At 27.8% G+C, this 23,911-nt stretch overlaps 1 protein-coding gene and 2 long non-coding RNA genes across 3 annotated transcripts; 2 read left to right on the forward strand and 1 right to left on the reverse strand.

Moving 5' to 3' along the window:
- Positions 1 to 794: 794 nt before the first annotated feature.
- Positions 795 to 2,761, reverse strand: LOC145753151 (uncharacterized). Its single transcript, XR_014283826.1, has 6 exons — positions 2,715 to 2,761; positions 2,198 to 2,245; positions 1,809 to 1,867; positions 1,351 to 1,514; positions 1,191 to 1,264; positions 795 to 1,013 (listed from the first exon to the last, which is right to left on the reverse strand). It is a non-coding gene; the product is annotated as an uncharacterized LOC145753151 (long non-coding RNA).
- Positions 2,762 to 5,031: 2,270 nt separating this feature from the next.
- Positions 5,032 to 9,432, forward strand: LOC145752091 (uncharacterized). Its single transcript, XM_082568299.1, has 6 exons — positions 5,032 to 5,168; positions 7,086 to 7,215; positions 7,408 to 7,522; positions 7,849 to 8,138; positions 8,488 to 8,681; positions 8,810 to 9,432. The coding sequence occupies exons 1-6, from the start codon at positions 5,108 to 5,110 to the stop codon at positions 8,890 to 8,892; spliced, it is 873 nt and encodes a 290-aa protein (XP_082424425.1). The 5' UTR covers positions 5,032 to 5,107; the 3' UTR covers positions 8,893 to 9,432.
- A 7,707-nt stretch (positions 9,433 to 17,139) lies between these two features.
- Positions 17,140 to 21,837, forward strand: LOC145753059 (uncharacterized). The gene is made up of 2 exons (XR_014283808.1): positions 17,140 to 17,291; positions 21,204 to 21,837. It is a non-coding gene; the product is annotated as an uncharacterized LOC145753059 (long non-coding RNA).
- Positions 21,838 to 23,911: the final 2,074 nt, after the last annotated feature.

Below are 23,911 nucleotides of genomic sequence, written 5' to 3' on the forward strand. Positions count from 1 at the left end.
ACAAGATCACTGGAGTAATATCTATAAATTTTGAGGTAAAAAAGTAACAATTATGTTTTAATGTCTTTTTAGGAGGATTTTCCGGAGAAGAAGGAAAAGAAGAAGAGCTGGTGGAAGAAGATGTTTTGCTGTTTCCGAGCTTGATTTTTATCAGGTTAAATTTTTTTTGTGTAATATTTTGAACATTAACCAAACATTCTAAAAGTTAAATTTTTTAAACCTTGATCTTTCTGTTTTGCAGGTTCTTTAACTACACAACAGCCTTCACAACACATTAAACATTTTACATGCACTTTTGAACAACAACATACATCTTGTTATAAATACAACACACTTAATTTTTTATATTTACAATATTTTTTTATTAAGACGTTAGTGACCATATCGTTTTAAGTGGTCAGACAGTTTAATGAGTGTTATTGTTAACCTCAAAATCTTTACAATGTGCAATTTATCTAATGTGATAAGCCTAAACATTTAAAAAATATTAAATTTCAATTTTTGAAATACATTTCACTTATTTTTTTGTATAATGAAATATAAAAAATGCACTTTTTTTTTAATAAAATTAGTTTATAATTTATTTTTTGTGGTTCTTTTCTGTCTTCCAAAAAATATATATATGTGTATATTTTCTAAAACAGAATTTTAAATGAAAACTTTTGGGTCTTAATTTTAAACGCTATCTAATTTATAGTTGATGTATTTCAATGATAACTATTAATAGGTAAAACCATAGATATTACATTACAATGTAATATCTATGGTAAAACTAAGCCAACACAATATAACGCGGTGATTTTTTTATTTTTGATTTCCAAAAAATGTGAAAACAACTAAACTTTTATTAAACAGTAAACATTCTAAAAAAGAGTTTTATCATTAAATTTTTTTGACAAATCTTATTGGCAATCAGATTTTATATAACAAAAATAAAACGGCGTCTTGAGTCAATGTTTCAGCAAATGTTTTTTCTCGATAGCAATTTTAATATAATCTTGACGATGTAGAACCTAAAAAAAATCATTTATTTTATCTTGAAAAATATGATTAAGACAAAAGTTTAGGTAAATTTTTATTTGCTCAGATAATTCTTGTCACCATAACTTTTTCTCATGTCTGTGGATTGACAGATAATTAACATCATAGCATAACTTAAATCATTGCTAATAAATCCTCAAGATATTTACCCTAATAAAAACATTGAAAATTTCCAGTTTGTCCAATAAAAACACCACAGAAAAAAGGGACCTGCCTTTTTTCACTATAAAAACAAAAAGAATTATTAAAAAAAATTATTAGGGTATAAGACTAATAATTTAAATATATCAATGCATATTTTAAGCATACCTCTTTAACAAGCAAGAAAAAGGGGGCACAACATCTCTGTAGAGAGCCTTTCAAGTAAGAATTTAAAAAGATGACCTCGCCATATTCTATGCAACTTTAAATCAAGTACTACCAGTACTTTAAGGTACAGAGGTTGTTGCTTCAATGGTGTGGCGAACATTTTTCTACATTTCAATTAAAATATTTAAATTCAAAAAAGCTGATAAAATAAAAAGATAATCACGAAAATATTAAAAACCTAAACATTTTAAATAGTTACATATTTATACTAGCTTTAATGTTTGCCAAATCCCTTATATGATAATTGCATGGTATTGCAACGCCATTACACATTTTTGACAATTTTATCTTGCACCAAAGCATAATTCAATTAGATATCAACAATCCAATCGAAACTAAAATGGTGCCTACATTTTTGGGTAAAATAATTATTTGATTCACACAATTTTTCTACAAACCTTTGATTTTATTATTGTTCCAGAACTTCATTTTGAAACATCATAAAATTCTAGTTTCCCTTTAAAATATAGAAATAGTGTTAAAATATTATTTACTTTATAAAAATTATTAATTTTATTGGTATATACACTATATTCTAGTTCAGTAAATTTATGTCACATGCAACTTTGTATTATTCAGAGAAAATATTTAAATGAATAGTTAAAAAATATTAATTTTTGCTCAGATAATATTTGTCACCATTAAGTTTTCTCATGTCTGTGGATTGACAGATAATTAACATCATAGCATAAATCAGTTCAACAGTTTTTAAATAATAATTAAACAAAAATACCCCCAAAAAAAGTTAAATCAATTTTTAAACAAATACCAACATATAACATCCTACCTATTTGCCATTTTTACCGCCATTAAAATTGTTTTTCGGGTCCAGAACCTGTTTATACAAAAAAAAAATTTTACTTTTTTTTGAAATGACCATTTAAAGTCAAAATAATTTCTATGTTAAAAATTTGTTGCAAAATTATAGAACACCACCAAATTATTGTTGGTAGTATTTAAAATATAACAATGCAGTCAATGTACGCATCATATGTCGTCACTGTTTTACAACAAAAACACTGACCGGCTTAATCAATGCAAGAACTTCATTTTTTAACGGCAAAATTATTATATTATTTTTTACAATGTATTTTAAATATATTAAAAACAGTATAAAATATCATAGCATATTTTTTTTTAATATTTTACTTAACACATGTATTTAGAAAACACGTGAATTAGCGAAAAAAAATATTTTCTAGAACTATTAAACAATCACAATTTTATATTTAACCAATTATATACATAAGGTATCATAAAAAGCTATTTAATTATATTTAAATACATGTAAACTAAAGATTTACCTGGATATATTGATGCCTAAAACAAGCGACCATCTTCAGCGATAAAATGAAAAAGAGAAATTGTAGAACGAAATCTTGTCAGAAATTTTAGAGAATTGCAGGGTTGTCATTAAAAAAATTAAAAAAATTACCATTAAATAAACATATTTACAGGCCTTTATTTAAAGTCGAGTTGTGTTCAATAGTAATAATAAAAAATAATTTGATACTGTATTGCTATTTTGATCATTTATTAATTTAAAAATTTCTAATTAAGTACTTAAAAAATTTCGAAAAAATCCTAGCGCCTCTATGTTCTATTGTTATTTTTGCTTTGTATAAAAACTACTAGTTATATTCGCCCCAATGCTTTTTTAAGAATCAATATCAATATAACAACAATTCCAAAAAAAGTAAATGTTACACAAGAATAGGTTGCTTTAAATTTGCTTTTTTAACAATAAAAATAGTACTAACGTTAAAAAAAATGTTAATTTGCAGATCTATATCTATCTTTAAAATTGCCAATAGCTAAATGATATATTGCCTTAACGTTTCATGTACTAATAAATTTTTTGGATTGGCATATATCATAAGTACCGACAAAGCCTTTTTAAGGATGCTACAACATAACTACAATACAAAAATACTATTTATATGTAAGTTTTGGGCCGATCAATTTTTGTTTGGGCCAAGAAAATTCCATTTGTAATTTAGTTATCTTAATAGTATAGCAATATGGATCACAGCAATTATTACATAATTCAGATATTGTTCACTTAATAAGTAAATGTGTTATTGAAATCTAATTATTGTTACATACACATAGGATACAGGAAATCCTATTATTTGAATCATATTAAAAGAAACTTAAAAAGGCACTTCGATTTTAACAAGTCAGTGCTTTTGTTAAATAAAGTGATCGTAGGCAGATATTATTTTAAGCAAAAAGGCGTTATCACAGTATTAGTAATTAAGGAAATAAAAAGGAAAATTAGGTATATATCCAAACAGAGATAGCAATATTTATTACGTAAAGCACAAAAGATCTTACAATAACAGATATGTTTGGTAAAACAACTTATGTAAACAAAATACTATTCATCACCTGTACACAGCCTAGACTTGTTATTGTATTGATGTTAAGCTTAACTAAAGAGGGGGTTTTCCATTTTAAACATTTTTCAACCATTACGAAGACCTTTGGTCAAAACTTTTTATATTGCGATGGAAATTTACAGTAAATTTTACGTTTTACACCAAAATTTAAAAATAGTTTAAAACTTATTTTTGAGAGCTTTATAAAGATATGCGTTATTTTATATTCAATAAAAAATTATAAAAAATTCAAAAAACAATTCGGTTAAAATTTAACATAATAAAATAAGTTGAATAACCCTTTGTTCAATATGAATAACAAATACCCCTTTTGAAAGTAACCTTTTATAAGCTTTCATGCAGTTCAACGACCTATTTGGCATTTTTTTTAAAACTTGTTTTGCAATTTTCGTTTTAAACTGTCGTATTGTCAATGGGAAAACCACCTACATTTAAAATCAATTTACAGGAAAACTTTTTTGTTAAAATTCAAGTAATGGCACTGATTTAAACCATTATAAAAACTATTATAAAATAATTTCCTTTGCACCGTTAAAATATTACTATTAGTATTTATTGAATTAATGGTTTTAAACTTTGTACATATTTTTATTATTTGTGAGGATGTATTAACTATTGATAGTCAAGTATTTAAGCAAGTTGTTAAGTTTTACCGAAATCCCCTTAAAAATTTACAAAATTTTACAAAAAATGAAATTCAGCCGAAAGCTATTTCTATTCGCTTACAGTTTTTTTCCGCTATGAGGTAAAGAGAAAAGACAGCTCTTTTTGTTTTCAATAACCGTAAAAAAAAGACAGTTGTCCCACATGTATATAAAAGCATAACCAACTGGTGGCCGCCCAGTTTTACAATTATTAGTCAACCGAGAAGAATAGGAAGCTGTGAAAATATATTACACGAAATTATTAAAAAGCTTTCTTATTTATATTGGAATAAAATAGGAAATAGAAACAACGTTAGCATCCGTAGAAGTAATTTTCTTTCGTTTGAGTTTTGCTTTAATAAAATCAAAATTGATTTTCAAACAGATCAATAGATTTTAAAAAGATCTAGCAATTTTAAAAGAGTAAAATGTAGTCAAATTGATTTTCGAATTCGCTCAACAATTTCCTCCCCTAGGCGTTTATGCATACCCAGAAGTTTAAGGCTATATACCATATAGGGCAATCAAATTGCAACTAGTATTTATAAACTTAATAAATTTAATTAATTACTAAACTAATTTTTTAATTTTATTTTCAGGAAAAAATTTTTTTGAAGATTAAAAATATTTGTTAAAGTGTGAAATTTCAAGATGTTTTTGAAAAGTGTTTTGGTCATGGCAGCCATTTGCGTATGCTATACGCATGCACAAAGTAAGTTAATTAAAAAAAAATATTTTGTTTAAAAATCTTATTTGTTAAGTTATTTGTGCGTAAACGTCGCAGCAATTGTAACATAAGCAGAACGAAAAACAAAATTTATGACGTCAAACTATTCAATTAAGGCATCGTTATTCCATTGTTTAACGAGTCAAAAAACGGGAAATTGCTCTTTTATAAATCTTACATTGAAATTTAATGCAAAAAAGCAACAGCAGCTTATTTTCATTTTTGCATTGTAATTCTTACTATGAATTTTAAAACATTTTATTATTTATATTTTTATTGTATCTATGTTATTATTAATTCTTCGTGTAGGAAGATTAATTTCACCACCTGAACATAGAGTAACATTTGTTACCCTGACCCAGTTTCGAGTTAAATTAAAAAAATGAATTAAAAAACAGCCTCAAAATATCATAGCTACGTTCGTTATGCCACAATTAAGACACAAGTTTAATTATTGGCATCTAAAATTCAAGTATTTTTGTATTAAAAAAATTACTTTAATGTTTTTAAAACCTATATAATTTTATAAGCCTAACAGATACGTTGTAAAAGGCGTATTTTGAAGTGCACTAAATATTTGTAAATAAGTAAACTATATTTAATCCATATGAACATTTAAAAACCTAATTCACTTTAAAAAAGAAAGTGAATTATAATCTTTGCGTATATTATACGGATTTTCCGTTTACATATTTTAATTCGTTCCTATAGCAACTCTCTCTTAAAAAAGGGATATTTGTTTTTAAAGGCTAGCGACCTAACTGCAAAAAGGGATAAAATGAGAAAGTGGACATTAAAAAAACTTTATTAATTTTTCATCCTTTGTGCATAACAATAAAGATTAGGGTGGTATTGTTGAATTGTTTGCTAAAAACGCATTTTTTACTTGACTAAATATTTGATGTGCCTAGTCAATATCGTTTTCTGGGTCTTTTGATTTTTTTAACAAAAAAAATCATTTTTTAAAATTAGTCAAATCAAACAGTTGTTAAAAATAGCACAAAATTCCAGTTTTTTATATGACTAACCTGTTTTTGGGCTAAATTTATAGGCAAATAAATTATTTTTTATTAGTGATATAAACACCTAATTAAGCTTTCCTTTAAAATTTTATGACTACGATACAAAAAAAAAACAGTTTTACGTTGTACCAAATGTTATTGTATTTTCAAACCTATGAATATAAAATTTTTGGACACTAAAGTAAAAAATGTATGTAATATAACGTATTTAAAATAAATATTTACTATATTTAAATATAAAAGTGATGACACATTTATATAATAACTTATTATTTTTAACATATTTAAAAGAGTTTCTTAAAAGCGAAAAAGTACCAAGTCGTCATGTTTTCTTTGTATGTTTAAAGACATGGTAGGCGTAAGTTACGATATTACTAAAATGAGTGCCCTAAGGCTGTTTCATATGCCATAGCAAAAGATTTAATCGCGTATCGTTAAAAGGTTTTGGGTTTAATTTTAACAAAGAATAATTTATTTTCGGGAAATTCCATATCTATATTAACTTTTAGCTATGATATAGCTTAACAAATGCCAGCAACACAATATTAATTATGTACATCTATACCCTTTTTTGTATTTATTTATTCTCTATGTGGGAAAGTCGAATGCACTACCTAAACATAGAGTAACATTAGTTACTCCGACCCGGTCTCGAGTTGTCTTTGACATTTTGAGATATAAGATTATAAATGCCCGATAATTATGCTGCTGATTAAGTACAGGCTTAGCAGATGTTCATACCTTTTAATGCGCCTTACCCAAGGGCGCTTCAGCATGAGAGCAGTGGGGATCAAACTCACAACCTCATATAGCAACTGTTTTAACCACTACACCACGCTGGCGGTTTTCATTTTCTTAAAACAATTATTTTGTGTTTTAGCTTGTGCCGACGGTACAACAGACATTCAGGTGCTACCTTCTTGTACTTTAAGAGGAGTTTTAGATTTTATGACTCGTTGCCAGGCAACTTGGCTAGCAGGCTACCCTTACACTAACGGACAAACATGCAGGTATGACGTCATAATTACGTCGTCTGGTTATTTTATTGTTTATTTAGTGCTAGAGAAATCAAATAAAAAGTTGTTTTTGTTGTAAAATTTTAAAAACTGTTTTCCGTCCTAGGACAAATATTTTATCTTTAAAGCTTCTTTAAAATGTATAGTGAAATACCCTTTTCAAGTTTAATAAATGTATTTTTCAAGGAACAACATTGACAACATGATAGTTTGTTTTGTTAACGAGGCTAGAACTTGTGCTGTTGGGTCATGCGATTATGTTTTAAATGTAATACCAGTCATCGGCCCCCAGATACCACAAGTTAGTAAATAAAAGACTGTAATAGGTTATCATTTTTTTTACATTTATTTGTTCTTGATGCCGGAAAGACATAGAGTAACTTTTGTTGCCCTACCTCGTCTCGAGTTGACTTTGGCAGTTTGGGATATTATAGATTATAAACTGCTGATGTTTATAGATTATAAAAGTATTTGCTTAGCAGCAGTGCATACCGATTATAGAGCCTTATCCAAGAGCGCTACAGCATGGAAGCAGTAAGGATCGAAACCAGGACCTTCTGTAGTAAAGACAAGAGGTTGACCACTACATTCACCCTGTTGTATAAAAAACACAATCTTTTATTACAGTACATTCTTAACTATACCAACGGAATAGACTCCATCTCTAGCATACTTGACTTAACTGTGCCACCAACCGATACTACAACCCGGCCCCTAGTTGAGAGTATTCTCACCACCTACGTTTGCCCCACAGTTAGAACTTCGCCTAATTTCAACCAGCTGTTTAATGTAGATTCGTTTAATCTTACAATCCCAAACCCAGTATGTGATGACCAAATATTAAATGACCTGGTAAGATACGGTTTAACCTACGCGGAGGCCTTCTATACTTCACCAACAAGTGAAACACTCTGCGCGTAAGTGAAATCTTATAATGCAATATACTTTAAAATTTTAACAGTTTTTTTTTGTATATATCTTTATCCTTGACGTAGAAAGGTCGAATGCGCGACCTAAACATCAGTTACTCCGAGTCTCGAGTTCCCTTTAGTAGTTTGAGATATTATAGATTATAATTTTTCGATAATTGAGCAGATGATTAAGTGTTGGCTCAGCAGGAGTTTATACCATTTATATCGCCTGCCTTACCCAATGGCGCATAAAAGCATTGGGGATTAAACCCACGACCTCATGTTGTGTAACAAGTGTTCTTATCACTACACCACGCTGCCAATATATGATTCCTACTTTAATATTTCTTTTCAGAGCTGGAAATTCATTCCGAACAACTGCTTTGAATGCATACGACACCCGATGCGACGAGACTCAGCTAAATGCATTGATAGACAGCCTTACCACTCAAATACCACAAGAATTCCAAAGTCTGGTGCCACAAATCAATGTAGCTAAAGGTATCCTTGAGAACTACATCAGAACTGCCCAGTTGTTTCCAGGCTGCAGTAAGCACGATTATAATATTAACTGTTGAAAAAAATGATCTTGCTAAAATTCAAATGTTTTACTAAGGATACTTACATAGAAATTAATAATGCGCAAAAATTGATTTTTATTTGTTTTTTTTTTCAAGGTGGCGGTTCCATGATTATCAAATCAAATTGGAGCATGTTGTTGTGTGTTTCAATGATGCTGTTCATTAAAAGCTTTTTTTAAGCTCAACTAAATGAGTATTACAATTTATTATGCATTTTCCACGTTTCGAAATTTAAAGTTCAAATTATTAAAGTTTTTTCATGAAAATTTATATAAAATTCAAGCAAGTATTCTACAAAAATCACGTTATTAAGAGTAGTATATATTGTTATGTATTTTGTTTTATTTTTATAATTCTAGTATCTTATTCTTAGTGTATACTTTTAATTGAATAATTCTGTAAATAACTAAAAATTGCGATTTATATTTTTTACTGTATAACTCTTTGTCTCCCACCAGCGGTAAAGAAAATACCAATACCTTCCGATAAATATTGATCGCCTCAAAAATTAAGAAATCTTACTCAAGCTTTTATAGTGAAATTTGATAATTACAAAATTAGTTTTAGTAGCTTCAACATACTAAAATGGCCACCTTTTTCTAATTGCAAAAAGACAAATAATTTATATTTTATCAAATGCCTATGATTGTACATGAATAGTAAAAATCCACTGTACCTGGCGTATTTGTGAAATAAAATTATTAAAATAAATAAATGTGATATTTTTTGGGAGTTTTGTTATAGAATAAAGTCAAAAATTTTTAAATTAGATCTTGTTATAAAATTTACAATTTTTTGACTACGAAATTACAGGTGAAAATTATTTTTAATATTTTTAATACAGTTTAGAACCGAAAAAGTTTGGTTAACTTAATACTAGTGCAATGTGAATATGAATCAGAGCAATCACTAAATAAAGCAAGTATTGTAACAGGAATATAAATATGTTATTGAAATCTAAATGTGTGTTCTATACATAGGATATAGGAAATCCTATTATTTGATTCATATTTAAAGAAACTTATAACACTTCTATTACAACAAATATAGTTGTTTTGTTTTAAGAAGTCGTATAATAATATTATCAAATGAGAAACAAAGTAAATACGAGACATAATTACTATAATAAATTAGATAAATTCAAATATTTTTTCTAATAGATTTGGATATTAATATGTTTTTAAAAAGTATTTTAGTTTTTGCTGCCATTTGTATTTGTTATACACAAGGTAAGTAAATGAATACAGTTTTACCAAACAATATATTATCTACAAATAAAACTAAATGTACTTTGTTCAAGACAAAGTAATAGCTTAACCGGCAGCGTGGTGTAGTGGTAAGAACACTTGCTACACCACACATGAGGTCGTGGGTTCAATCCCCACTGATCTCATGCTGTAGCGCCCTTGAGTAAGGCGCTATAAACGGTATGAACTCCTGCCGAGCCAGCACTTAATCAGCAGCATAATTACCGGGCAATTATAGTCTCTATAATATCCCAAACTGCCACAGGCAACTCAAGAATGGGTCGGAGTAACTTATGTTACTCTATGTTTAAGTCGCACATTCGACTTTCCCACATCGAGGATAAAGATATATACAAAAAAACATATATATACAAAGCTAATAAAAATACATCATTACAAAAGGTCTACACGACTGGCATATACTTAACGTAAACCTTTAACTAAATACTTCGAGCTGTTTTTTTTACCAATTATACAATGAACTGCCAAAATCAAATTAATTTCAGTCCTAAGTTACTTATATTATTTTAACGTTTTAGGCTGTGTCGACGGTACAACAGACATTCAATTGCTACCTTCTTGTACTTTAAGAGGAGTTTTAGATTTTATGACTCGTTGCCAGGTAACTTGGCTAGCAGGCTACCCTTACACTAACGAACAAACATGCAGGTATGACGTCATAATGATGTTGTCTGTTTGTTATAAGCTTTTTTTTGTAAGGGTTGGAAGTACATTTATTCATGTTATAGAGAAAAAATAAACCAAATTTTTATTTGTAATTAATTATTTTTCTTGTAGGAACAACATTGAGAACGCGATAGTTTGTGTTGTTAATGAGGTTAGAGCTTGTGCTGTTGGGTCATGCGATTATGTTTTAAATGTAATACCAGAGATCGGCCCTCAAATACCACAAGTTAGTAAATGTAAAAACTTTTTAACATTTGTAATATGTCAGTACAGCAAAGGTTTTGGGTTTGATCCGTACTGATGTCACACCATTCGCATTGGACCTAGCGTTTACAGTTAGCTTAAAAATAAGTCCTAAAAGCACACCTTCTCCAAATAAAAATACGGAAGACATCTGAGGGTGATACGACAAAATATTCAAACTACAAACGGCATAGTAAAAAGGCTGGTCATTAAACCAGCTACTATTTTTTTTCTTTTTGTATATATCTTTATCCTCAATGTGGGAAGATCGAATGCGCGACCTAAACATAGAGTAACATCAGTTACTCCGACCAAGTCTCGAGTTGCCTGTGGCAGTTTGGGATATTATAGATTATAATTGACCGGTAATTATGCTGTTGATTACGTGCTGGCTCAGCAGAAGTTCATACCGTTTATAGCGCCTTACTCAAGGGCTTTACAGCATGAGAGATGTGGGAACAGCCTTGTATATAAAAAAACTTATTTTTTTACAGCTTATTCTCAACTATACCCAGGGTGTAGACTCCATCTCTAGCTTACTGTACTTGATTTTTCCAATAAATAACACTGTATTCCAAGCCCATCTTGAAAGTTTAATCATCAACAACGTTTGCCCGACTACTAGAACCTCGCCTGGTGATTTAATTACGCTACTTAACCTGAATACGGCCAACTTTACTATTTCAAACCCAGTATGTGATGACCAGATCATAAATGACTTGATTTCGTACAGTTCCACATACCTAGATGCGTTTTACACATATAATACAAGCGAATCACTCTGCCAGTAAGTATTAAGACACTCTTTCAGTTCGTAATAATAACGTTATATACTGTATATTCTCGTGTATTTTGTTTTTAATAGGGTAAAATTAATATTTTCCGTTTTTTAGAGCTGGAAATTTCTACAGAACAACTGTTTTAAATGCATATGACACACGATGCGATGAGACGCAGCTTAATTTATTACTAGATGGCCTAACTGCTCAAATACCACAAGAATTTCAAAGTCTAGTGCCGCAAATTAAAGTAGCTAAAGATATCCTTGAGAACTATTTAAAAACTGCACAGCTCTTTCCTGGTTGCGGTAATCCTAATTTAAAAAATTTTTAGTTGTAAATAATTAAGTTAATATTTAAAATTTAAATAGGTTTATTTTAATATTCGTTGTAAGAGGCGTTTTTTTTTGGTATAAAGAATTTACCTAAAAGTAATTTATAACTTTATTTATTTTAAATTAAGTTGGCGGTTCGATGATGATCAAATCAAATTGGAGTATACTGTTGTGTGTTTTAATGATGGTATTTATTAAAAGCTTATTTTAAGCTTAAGTTTAAAACTTAAGCATGAATTAATAAAAAATTTTAAATTTATTAAACTTTTTTTATGTTTCGAAATTTAAAGTTTAAAAACTTGAAGTTTTTTTTAAATATTCACTTTAATTTCAATATATTATTTCATGTTTAAATTAAATAAAAATATTAATTTTATTAATTGTAATATTGACAATGTTTATCAAATTCTTTATACTTATCATTAAATACTTATAAATGTATATAAATAGTAACTTTACCTAACGTATTTGTAAAATAAAAATATTCAAATAAATAAATAAATGTGTTAATAATAATGGATACCTTTAACTTGTTATAGTTTAAGAAAAAGTTCATGTAATTAAATAAATAATTATTTAGTACAAATAAGCAGATTATGTTACAAAGTATAAACCATTTTAAAGTTCTATCTGTAGTTTGGTTACCTACAACAACATACAGTTTAAACAATTAATGTAAACAAAACAAAAGTTGTTTACATTTTAGTTCAGGTAAAGATGTTATTGAAATGTAAATGTCGCTTAGTATATACATGAGATGCAGGATATCCTATCATTCGAATCATTACAAAAGAAAACTTAAAAACCCTTTAACAATAACAATTTAATTGTTTTGTTTAACCAAATAACTACAAAGTTGTATTAGATTGAACATATTAACAAGTGTGTCGCTTTTAAAAAAACTTTTTATAATGTTATTAAAAAAAAGCTCAGTTTTTGCCGCCATTTGTGTTTGCCATGTAAAAGCACAAGGTAAGTTAAGTTATTACAAATTATAAGGTCCTCATTAACTTAAGTGATATCTAAACAACAACATTATTGTGTATTTAAGGCTGTTTCGACGGTATAACTAATATTCAACTGCTGCCCTCCTGTTCTTTCAAAGATTTTTTGGACATTTTTACTCGTTGCGTTGGTATTTTGTTAGCAGGCTACCCTTATCCTAATACACAAACATGCAGGTATGACGTCATAATGGCGTTGTCTGTTAAATTGTGCTACAGAAATCATATAAAATGATTGAGTTCTGTTTTATTAAAGTTTTTTTGATTAAGTGTTGATTAAGAAGAAGTTCATTTCATTTATAGCTCTTTACTTAAAGGCGCTACAGCATAAGAGCAGTGGGGATCGAACCCAGGACCTCATGTGGTAAAGAATAGTGTGCTCACCACTACATGATGTTGCCAACCAAAACGTTTTGTGTTTAAACCATATCTTGTTTTTCTACATTGTATTTGTTGTAGAAACAACCTCAACAACGTGGTAAGCTGTTTGGTTAATGAAATTAGGCCCTGTGCAGTCGGCTCTTGCTATAACGTGTTAAGTCATATACCAGAAATCGGAACTCAAATACCGGAGGTTAGTAATGTTAAAACGTAACGCTTGTTTCTTATATCTTACAATTAAGTAATCACTGAAAAACAATTTTCTTACGATAATAAATGTTGTTTTGACATATTTTTTGGCGGACATTTTAACATTTTATTACCTTTTTTATATCTTTATTTTCGATGTGAGAAGGTCGACTTCACGAACTAAACATAAAGTAACTTCACTTACCCTGACCCTGTCTCGAGTTGCCTTTAAGTTCGAGATATTATAGATTATAACTGCCCGGTAATTATGCTACTGATTAATTGTTGGCTTAGCAGGAGTTCATACCGTTTATAGCAATTTACTTAAAGGCGCTTCAGCATGAGAGCAGTGGGAATCGAATCTAGGACCTCATGTAGTAGGGCGTACTTTTATTTTTTATTCGATTGTCAACCAAGTTTAAAACAACAACACATTTATCCTTTACAGTATATACTTCAATACACTGAGGGCGTAACCTCTGTCTCCGACCTTCTTGACTTAACTATACCACCTAGTGATACTAGTACACACCAAATAGTCGAATATATGATTAACACTTATGTTTGTCGATTTGAAAAAAACGTGTTTTATAATTGGAATAACCTGCTAACCCTAAATGGAAGAAACCTTACCTTCTCCAACCCAGTATGTGATGACCAAATAGTAAAGGATTTGTTAACCTACAGTTCTAACTACATAAATGTATTTTACACAGCTACCACAAGCGACTCCTTATGCGAGTAAGTGAAACAAATAATTTGACCCGCAGCGTAATGTAGTGGTAAGAACACTTCTTACACCACCATAAGGTCGTGGGTTTAATCTCCACTGATCTTATGCTGTAGCGCCCTTGAGTAAGAAGGTATAAACGGTATGAACTCTTGCTGAGCCAGCACTTAATCAGCAGAATAATTATCAGGCAATTATTATCTATAATATCCCAAACTGCCAAAGCAACTCGAGACTGAGTAACTGATGTTACTCCTTCCATGCTTAAGTCGCGCATTCGACTTTCCCACAACGAGGATAAAGATATATACAAAAAAATAAAATAATACTAATGGCTAGTAAGAAGTTTATCAACGTGCAGTATTAACCCTTACAATTAAACCATTTTTTTGACAATGTTTTAATCTATTTTGCTTTTTAGAGCTGGAAATCTATACAGAACGACTGTTTTGAATGCATACGACACTCGATGCGACGAGACGAAGTTAAATGAATGGATAGAGAGCTATACTAATCAAATACCAAACGATTTGCGACACCTAGTGCCTCAGTTAAAATTGGCTCAGTCTATTTCTGAGAACTTTGTAAGAACTGCGCAATATATTCCAGGCTGCGGTAAACAAATTAATAATCTTTGTAAATAATTTAGTTTAAACTTAGGTGTTTTAAAAGTTAATTTAAATTTTTTTATGTTAATATATATTCGATGTGGAAAGGTCGACTTCACGACCTAAGCATAAAGTTATATTGAGTGTTGGCTCAGCAGAAGTTTATACCTTTTATATAGCGCCTTTTAAAAAAAGCACTATAACATGATAGCAGTGGGGATTAAACCCCGAACCTCATGTAGTAAAGACAAGTGTTCTATCAAGTGTTGGCTTAGCAAAAGTTCATACTGTTTATAATGCCTTACTCAAAAACGCTACAGCATAAGAGCATTGAGAATTAAACCCAGAACCTTATGTAGTAATGGCTGACGAAAACTAACAATTACACCACGCTACCGGTTTTACAAACCTTTAATTAGATTGGAGTTTTAAAGAAATTATCTACAAAAAATCAAAATTTTTATTTTTATAGAAAGCACGGGCGAAGGGGGAAGTTTTGGGTGGAGTTCAGGTGGTTCGGGGGGTGCTTCAATAATTATTAAAGCGAATCAAAGTTTGATGTTGCTCGTTGTGATGTTGCTTCTTGTTACAAAGTTTTTCTTGATAATGCATACAAAACAATAATTATTTAAAGTTTAAAAAATCGTATATTATAGTTTTAAATGGTAAAAAATATATCATATTATATAAAAAGTATATAATTTATTTAACTAGATGTAACATATGTTTTTATTATGTATATTGGTGTCGTAGTAATAAACTTAACTTTTCACTAACAAATCTGTACGTACTAAAAAAATAAAAACAAAGATTATTTTTTTTCTTAAGCTTAATGTTTCTTATTAAAAATGTTTAATGTGCTTTAAAAATGACAATTTTATCTGTAAAACATTAAACACTCCATTTAAAAATTAATTTATAGACTAATCCAGTTGAATGAATTAATTTAATCAAAATCCGGGGCCGCTAGAGAGCATTAGAAGGCTTTGAGTTACCCTTTTTTCTTATAATTTTTAATTTAAATACGTTATTCGAATAAACATTATTAAATGAGAGTAAATTTATAAATTATATTTAAATGGTTAAAAATATAAAAGTATTTTCAATGACCTAAAATTTGAACAACATTTATAGAAAATCTACTTTAAAAGTTAGAACACATTATTACCCGAGATAAAGTGCATATATTTAATAACACAACTGACATTCTTTGACATTTAAACCCAAAGTCCATGGTTCGATTCCCGCTGTTAGTATGCCTAAAGAAAGATTAACAAAAGGGTATAATAAAATATAAAAACCATAACAGTAACAAAAACAATGTAAATTAATTTTTGCAATTATGAAAAATAATAATCTATCATTAAATACTTTATCCCTAGGGAAGACATATTCTTAAAACACTTAAAAAAACAAAATTTAAAAACTATTTTTATTTTATTTTTTAATTTTTTTTTTAACTTTTAATTTTTTTCCTTCGTTTTTTTTAAAATTTATTATTCATTTGATTAGCTACTTTGACGCGAGCTTACATAGGGCAACATTTACCAATATACGTAGGAAGGCGTTTGTTATAACCTTATTCATCTTTGTAAACCGGTTTGTGACTAAATGGCATCTATTTCATTCAAAGTTCAATATATTTCGCAATAAACTGAAGTTACGAAATTTGTTTTGCCAAAAGGGAATTTTTACTCTTATACTGAAGAATGTTTTCGTTTATGAAAGAACCAATAAATATTTCTAAAAATGTCCAAAGGTTGTTTGGTAAAGTAATTAAGTCTGTTGGTTAAGTAAAGAAAGCTGTATGATAAATTCTTTTCTTATTACCGTTAAAAATTAAAAAAGGTCATTTTTTTAGCGGTAGTTACCTTTATAATTTATACAATAAACTGAATACCATTTTAATAAAAAATATTAAAAAAAAATTTATGGTTTATTTAATTATTTAATACTGTTATTTATTTAATTATTTTATATTCACGAAAATGTAAAAAAAAATCTAAACTGAAAAAAATGTTTTAATAAAACGAAAAAAAAATGCTTAAAATAAAAAATATGCTTCATTACATGAGCTATTTTATAGATTGAATTTCCACGTGTTTTATTAACACCTAAGTAGAAAATCTTATCCATAAAAAACGAGTCCAAAAAAAGGAAAAAAGAAAAAAGAAAATCACTCTCTCTTTTATCTGGGCGTTGACTTCATAAAAATGCGCATTCGAAAATTTTGCTCTCAAAATTAGGACGCTGAATTTTAAAGTCGATTTTTCAAGATTAAGCATTAATTTGTTAATTAAATTAACTTTGAGAATTAAGAAGAAAAATGGCAAAGTATTTATCCACAACTTTAATCTTTACTGCAGTTTTTTTCGGTAAGTTTTTAAACTTTTATTTGATAAAAAAATTATTTATTTTAAAATTAAAAATGAATAATATTAAGCATGCTATCTAAAAAAATTAAATAAAATTATAAACGTTCTAGAAAAATAATGGATTTGGCAATATTTAAAAAAATTACTTTAAAAAGAAATTAAAAAAAAAAAATAATTTTTTAAGCTGAAAAATTCAATAAAATGAGTTTTTTTTTTAATCTTGTATTTAACCAGTGTCCAAGCTAGTTTAATTACCTGGTATGTAGAAATAATTAGACAGTTGTAGCATAGAATGACGTAAAAATTTAATTAACTTCAAAAATAAATTTTACCTTTTAAAATTTTTGAAAAAAAAAATATAAAAAAAATAAAAATAAAAAATCTTAATCTGTTGTGTATATTTTATAATTAAATTTATAGATAGTTTAAAAACACATTGGATTTAAATATGGCATATCAATTATTTAAATTGTTTAGTGAAATTTCCAAAGTTCAAGTTTATACCATATGGCAATTTCCCCACATTATAATTACCTTATTACCTTAATGTATTAATTAAATAAACAAACACTTGGCAGTTTAAAACGGCAATTATCTGTTAATTAAAGTCAATTTAAAATGCTTTTAGAGATAATGTTATATAATTGTTTTAGTATATCAATACTCGCATTTTAATAAACTTCTTTTAAAATTATTTTTTAACACGCAGTTTTAAATAAATCAAATTCTAAGCAAAAACAACCCTTTCAAATTACAAGCCGCCATTTCTTATTAAACCGTAGCGTATCAAGCGACACGCTGTAGGTAACGGGTTTAAATTTGCTCTTATTAAAATGCATTGAATGGCGGTAATGTAGGTTTACCGTATTAATGTGACATCACTGATTCGAAGCTTATTAACAACTAAATATGGATTTAAGGCAGTTTGTAAAATTTTGTAGGAAGCTACAGCGTAATATCCCTCTAACACACGGCAGTGTTAAAATTAATCACTAAAAAAGTTTTAAAAATTAATTACACAAAAAATTAGTTTGGAAAATTTTAAATCAAAAGTTAAAATTTAAACAAGCACATTTTTATAAAAAATCCCGAAATTATTAAAATAAAATTTAATAGTTTTAAAAATTTTATAATCTTTAAAAAAGTATATCACGTGACTATAGGTTGTATTTTTTCTACGAAATAGTAATCGGACAGTCTAACAATAAAAAAACGAATTTTAAATAAATAAAGAAAAAACTATATAAAATAGAGAAGATGTACTATAATGTAATGTATATACGGCCCCTATACCTTTAGCCTACAAAAAAATTCGCCTAAAGCAGTCTGCTATAACCGCTTCTTAATTATTTATACATAAAAATAAAAATTCGTTGGCTATAAGCTTTTATAAAAACATTCTTGAAAAATTACATTTACTTAGAAATTTTTATGTATTTTTATTTTAGAAGAAGAAAAATATATTTATAAATAAAGTTTATTAAAGAAATATTAGTTTTTTAGAAAAAAATGTTAAGTTTGTTTATTAAAATTCAATTAAAACGCGTTTAATAATTCATAAATTCGATTTATTTTAATACGGAACAGCATATTCCGCAATCGGATTAAAAGGCGGAGTTAATCCGCGGAAATGTAATCCCTTTTTCCGCATTTTTTTTAATTTTTAGTCAAAAAAATGCGGTGGGCATAGTTTTAAGTGCAAAACATGAGTAATCAATGGTAATTATGACATCATAATAGATATGACTATGATGTAATAACAGAGTGTACGGCGACAGTTTAAATGGTTTAATTATAACCTAAATAATTTAATTATAAACGAAATAAATTTTGACATTTTATTTAAAAAAAACATATTTACCACCCAAAAGGTAAAGCGTTACGTTTTTATGACGTAATAATGGTACCCACGTGATTATAGTGACGTCATATAAATAAAGAAGCAATAAAACTTGACCTAATTCACATTAAAGTGCAAATTATTTTATAATGGCATTGACCGAAAAATAAATAGTTTATTACATTAAGAGTGTATTTAAATAGTGCTAAAATCTTTAATTATTTCTTTAAGCTTTTTTTTAAATAATAAAAAAATATAATAAAATTGCAGTCAGCAGGAATTAAACCTAAGCCTGTTCGCTTACAAAATATTTATAGTATTTAAAAAATATTTTTAAACAGTTTTAACTAATTAGTAAATGATTTTAAAAAAATTTAAAAAGTGCCGTTAATTGGGTTCGAACGAAAGGCCATGAGTTATTCATTTTGCATATTTAAATAAGGTACATAATTAAATATTCGGAAATGGATGGAAATGTGATACGACAGTGCGGTTTACCAATTAAGATATAAATTATACATAACAAAAAATTATAATTACCTAAAAAAATTACCAAAAAAATAATATTTTAAATCTAATTTTTTTTAAATTTTTGATATAAATTTATAAGCCTATATATTAAGATATAAAACCTTTTAATTTTTAAATTCATTCCACCTGTGAAGTAAGATTTAATTTTATAGAACATAGTTACATCATGAGAGTAAACAAAATATATTCTAACACATTGTAAAAGCGTTTATACAAGCAATATATCACCATGTATTTGGTATTTTCCCTATATAGGCAGTATTTTTTCTCGAAATTAAAATTATGACTTGAATTATAGTTAAAAACCTTTTATAGCAAAGTTAATAATAAAAATACTTTAAATATTTTTAAAACAAATTATTTACTATAGAAATATTTAATATTTCAAATTGATAAAAACAAAAATTTTTCAAAATGACGTTTCGAAACTGATTGACCTAATAAAATATCCATTTAGGACCAGTAAAACGCCTTTAGTAAACAACCTAATCAATCTTAAAAACAGTGATGTTATTTACAAGATTTAATCACGTGATATCTTTTGAAACATAACGTAATGGAAAAATATCAAATTTAACCGTTAAGAGTTTAGGATGTGGTTTTATAGGAATAATAATATTCACGGGAAAAAGTGGTTTTACAAACATACATTTATACTGGTATTGTATAGAAATTGCATGGGTAAATTTGCCTTTATAAAATTGTGTGTTTTTGAATTATTTATAAATGTAAGAGCGCGGTTATGTATAATGCTAATTAAATATGCATTTCATCCTATAAAAATTAGAAATATACCAAATTGCAAATTTTGTGTACAAAAAATTTACATACACATTTTTAAAATGTAACATGGTTTTATATTAACAAAACTTATGAAACAGAATTAAATTAAAAATTATTTCAAAGTGAAAATATATTATTTTAGTTAAAAAAAATTTATATCGATAAAAAAATTGACTTTATTTAATTAAAGCATAATTTAGTAACTAACGTTTGCCAGATGTAAATTGTTGTGATAATATATTGATTTTATAACATATACAAGTGTTAAGAGAAAATAATGTACAAATATTTCACAGACCTTTTAATTTTAAGGCTTGTAAGTTTATTTACTAATTATTGGGTCGTTTTTTTACCTTAAGATGGTGTGTTTACTTTTAAAAAGAGGGTGTGCAGTTGTGGCGTGTTTAAGCCTAAAAATAAATAATGTGGCATTGGTGCGGCTCGAACTCTAAACCTAACAAAAAACTATGTTTTTTTTGTATCACCTTAAGGTGATAGGTTCTTAATTTTGGGAAAATTGTGCTTTGAAACGTATATAAGCTATAAGTAAATGCCAGATTTTAAAGTGAACAGTGTAGCATTAGTGCGGCTCGAACCCGCAACCTTTAAGCTTGCAATCCAAAGCCATGACCGGTTTACCACACTATAAATTTTTTTTTTTTTTTTTTTTTTTTATAAATTTTTTTTTTTGTTCCATAAATTTTTTTTTCATTATAAATTGTTTCATACTTTTTAATTTACTTTTTTTTTAATTTCAGGACTCCTTGCGTTAGCCCTTGCCCAAAACAACACGACGGAAGAAGGCTCTGGTATGGACGAAACCACCATGTCTAGCACAACCACCACTCCCATCTCAACTACCTCTGGTTCATCTGCCGTGGCACCATATTTCGTGGCCCTGGTCACAACAGCAGTTATGACCGTTCTTGCATATTTGCATTAGATTTTATTAGTTTTTATAAGTGTGTACGGGTAAAATAGCAAGACGTAATTTAAATCCTAAATTGCAATTTAAAAGAACTTAATTAATTATTTTTTATCTGTCATAATTTTTGTACAAAAATTTACACTGAATAAAAATTTATTTCAATTTCAGAAAGTAATTTTAATATTTCATCAAGTACTGTTGTTATTGTATTTTCAGTTTCAAACTGTTTTTAAAACGCAATCTCATTTTTTATATTTTTTTCACCAAAAATCAAATTTTATTGTTTTTATACCAAGATGACGTCACTCTTAATTTAGCAAATCGAGTTCTCTGATTGGTTAATAAAAAAACACGTGACCACGACAAAAAACTGAAACTATTAGAATATAAATAAGTGTTTTATTTTTGTTAAAAATGATTTTGTTGGAACAAAAATGTTTTGTTTATTTAAATAAAGATTACAGAAAAAAAAAATCCGTGTTTATTCGAAAAAAATAAATTGGTTTGAAAATATTTAAAAATAGCTCATATTGAACTTTAGTCTTAAACTATTACTTAAAAAAAACTCTTAATTCTAAATCAAAGATAAGCAAACATGACAAAACCTTTCTTTAAAATAGCATTAATTGAGCTTTAAACAACAATTAAAACACTCCAAAAGAGTCTAAAGAACTGTAACTGAAATGAGGGAACTTTTTGTTTAAGCAAATACCAACAGAATCTTGTGTTAAAGAATACAAGATTGAAGTTCTTAATACAACATGACTTAATCGATCAAATGATAAAGTAAAAACAAAAACTGTTAAGCCATGTCTTTGTGTAAAAAAAAGCTAATGGTGCCTTTTTTCTATTAGGACTAGCAAGTATTTAAATAAAAAATAAGAAAATAGCAATCTATTTTTTATATAAAAATATCACCGGCAGCGTGGTGTAGTGGTAAGAACACTTGCTACACAACCCATGAAGTTGTGGGTTCAATCTCACTGCTCTCATGCTGCAGCGCCCTTAAGTAAGGCGCTATAAACAGTATAAACTCCTGCTGAGCCAGCACTTAATCAGCAGCATGATCTATAATATCCCAAACTGCTGCAGGTTGTTACTCTGCGTTTAATTCGCGCATTCGACTTTCCCACATCGAGGATAAAGATATATACAAAAAAAGGTTAACTAACTGTAGAAATTGTTATCAAGTCAATTATATTTCAAACTGCCTAAGTCAACTTAAGACTGGGTTGGGTCAACAAATGTTACTCTATGTTTAGACTGTAAGGTCGACAATTTAAAGATATATTAAATACACATTATAAGGCTGTAGGCTATAAATAACACCCTTAAAAAGAATAAAAAAAAGTATATAACACTTTTTAATTTATAACACCTTTGAGATATAGATATATAAAAGATTTTAAGTGTTTTAACAACTATGTTACATACATTAGACCGTATTGAGTAAGATATTTCAACCTTTTTTTAATATTTATAATAATTTATCAAAATATCACGACATTTTTACGTGCCTTTTTGACAATATATGTAATATGTAGGATTCTTAATATAAATTGCGTTGACATCTTAAGTAATAAAATAGTTCAGAAAAAGTTAAATTTATTTTATTAGCCTTTTTGAGTTTGCAAACATATCATAAAATTAATAAAGTTTTTAAAAATTTAAAACTTTCTGTTACTTTCGAAGGAAAAAAAATATTATCGAATATTAAAATGTTAACTACCTGTCAGTGACGTTATCTATAAAACATATGACGTCACTCCTACCACGTGGTTTTAATGTAAAAACCCAGCCCTTATAAATACCACAAGATATTTTATAGAATTTCGCCAAAACAAACCGATGACCTGTCGTAAAAACTTTCAAAATTTACCATTAGACCACGTGACCTATTAGGTCGTTATGACGATATAACATAAGACTTAATTAACTTTATTACATAGCAACCCTCGTTTAAGTGTTTGCGTGACCAAAATGAATTAAGTTTTAGGAATTTGTTGATTTAATTGAAAGCAGCTCTCTTCAAGACGCGGTAATGTAAATAATCGCCGAGGTAAAACAAGTGGGCAATCTTGTTGACTTAACCATCGCTGTAGTATGTGAAAAACTGGCAATCAATTATTAAGTTATAAATAGTAAAACTGCCAAATAAAACTCCAAAAATATATTAAAAATTCAAAAAAAAAATTAATAAAAAAAACGTTATATTAATATTAATTAGTACATGTTTAATTTTATATATTTTTTAGTCTTTTAATTGACTAAAAAATTACAAAGTTGAATAAAAAAAAAATTACATCTTAAAATGCTTACAATTATATTTTTAACAAAATTTGTACAGAGTATTCTTTAGCTAATAACACATATTATCATATAAACATATTAAAATATGTTATCAGTTCTTTAATCAAGCCAAACCCAGTTACGTCAAAATTCTAAAAACAATTCCTGTATATAAATATAATGATCTGTTTTTTGTCAATCTTAAATTGTTTATACCACGATTTTAGTTTTAAATTTCTAGGATTTAAT

The sequence above is a fragment of the Corella eumyota genome, chromosome 5 (genome assembly GCF_963082875.1).
Source record: "Corella eumyota chromosome 5, kaCorEumy4.1, whole genome shotgun sequence".
Taxonomy (NCBI): Eukaryota; Metazoa; Chordata; class Ascidiacea; order Phlebobranchia; family Corellidae; genus Corella; species Corella eumyota.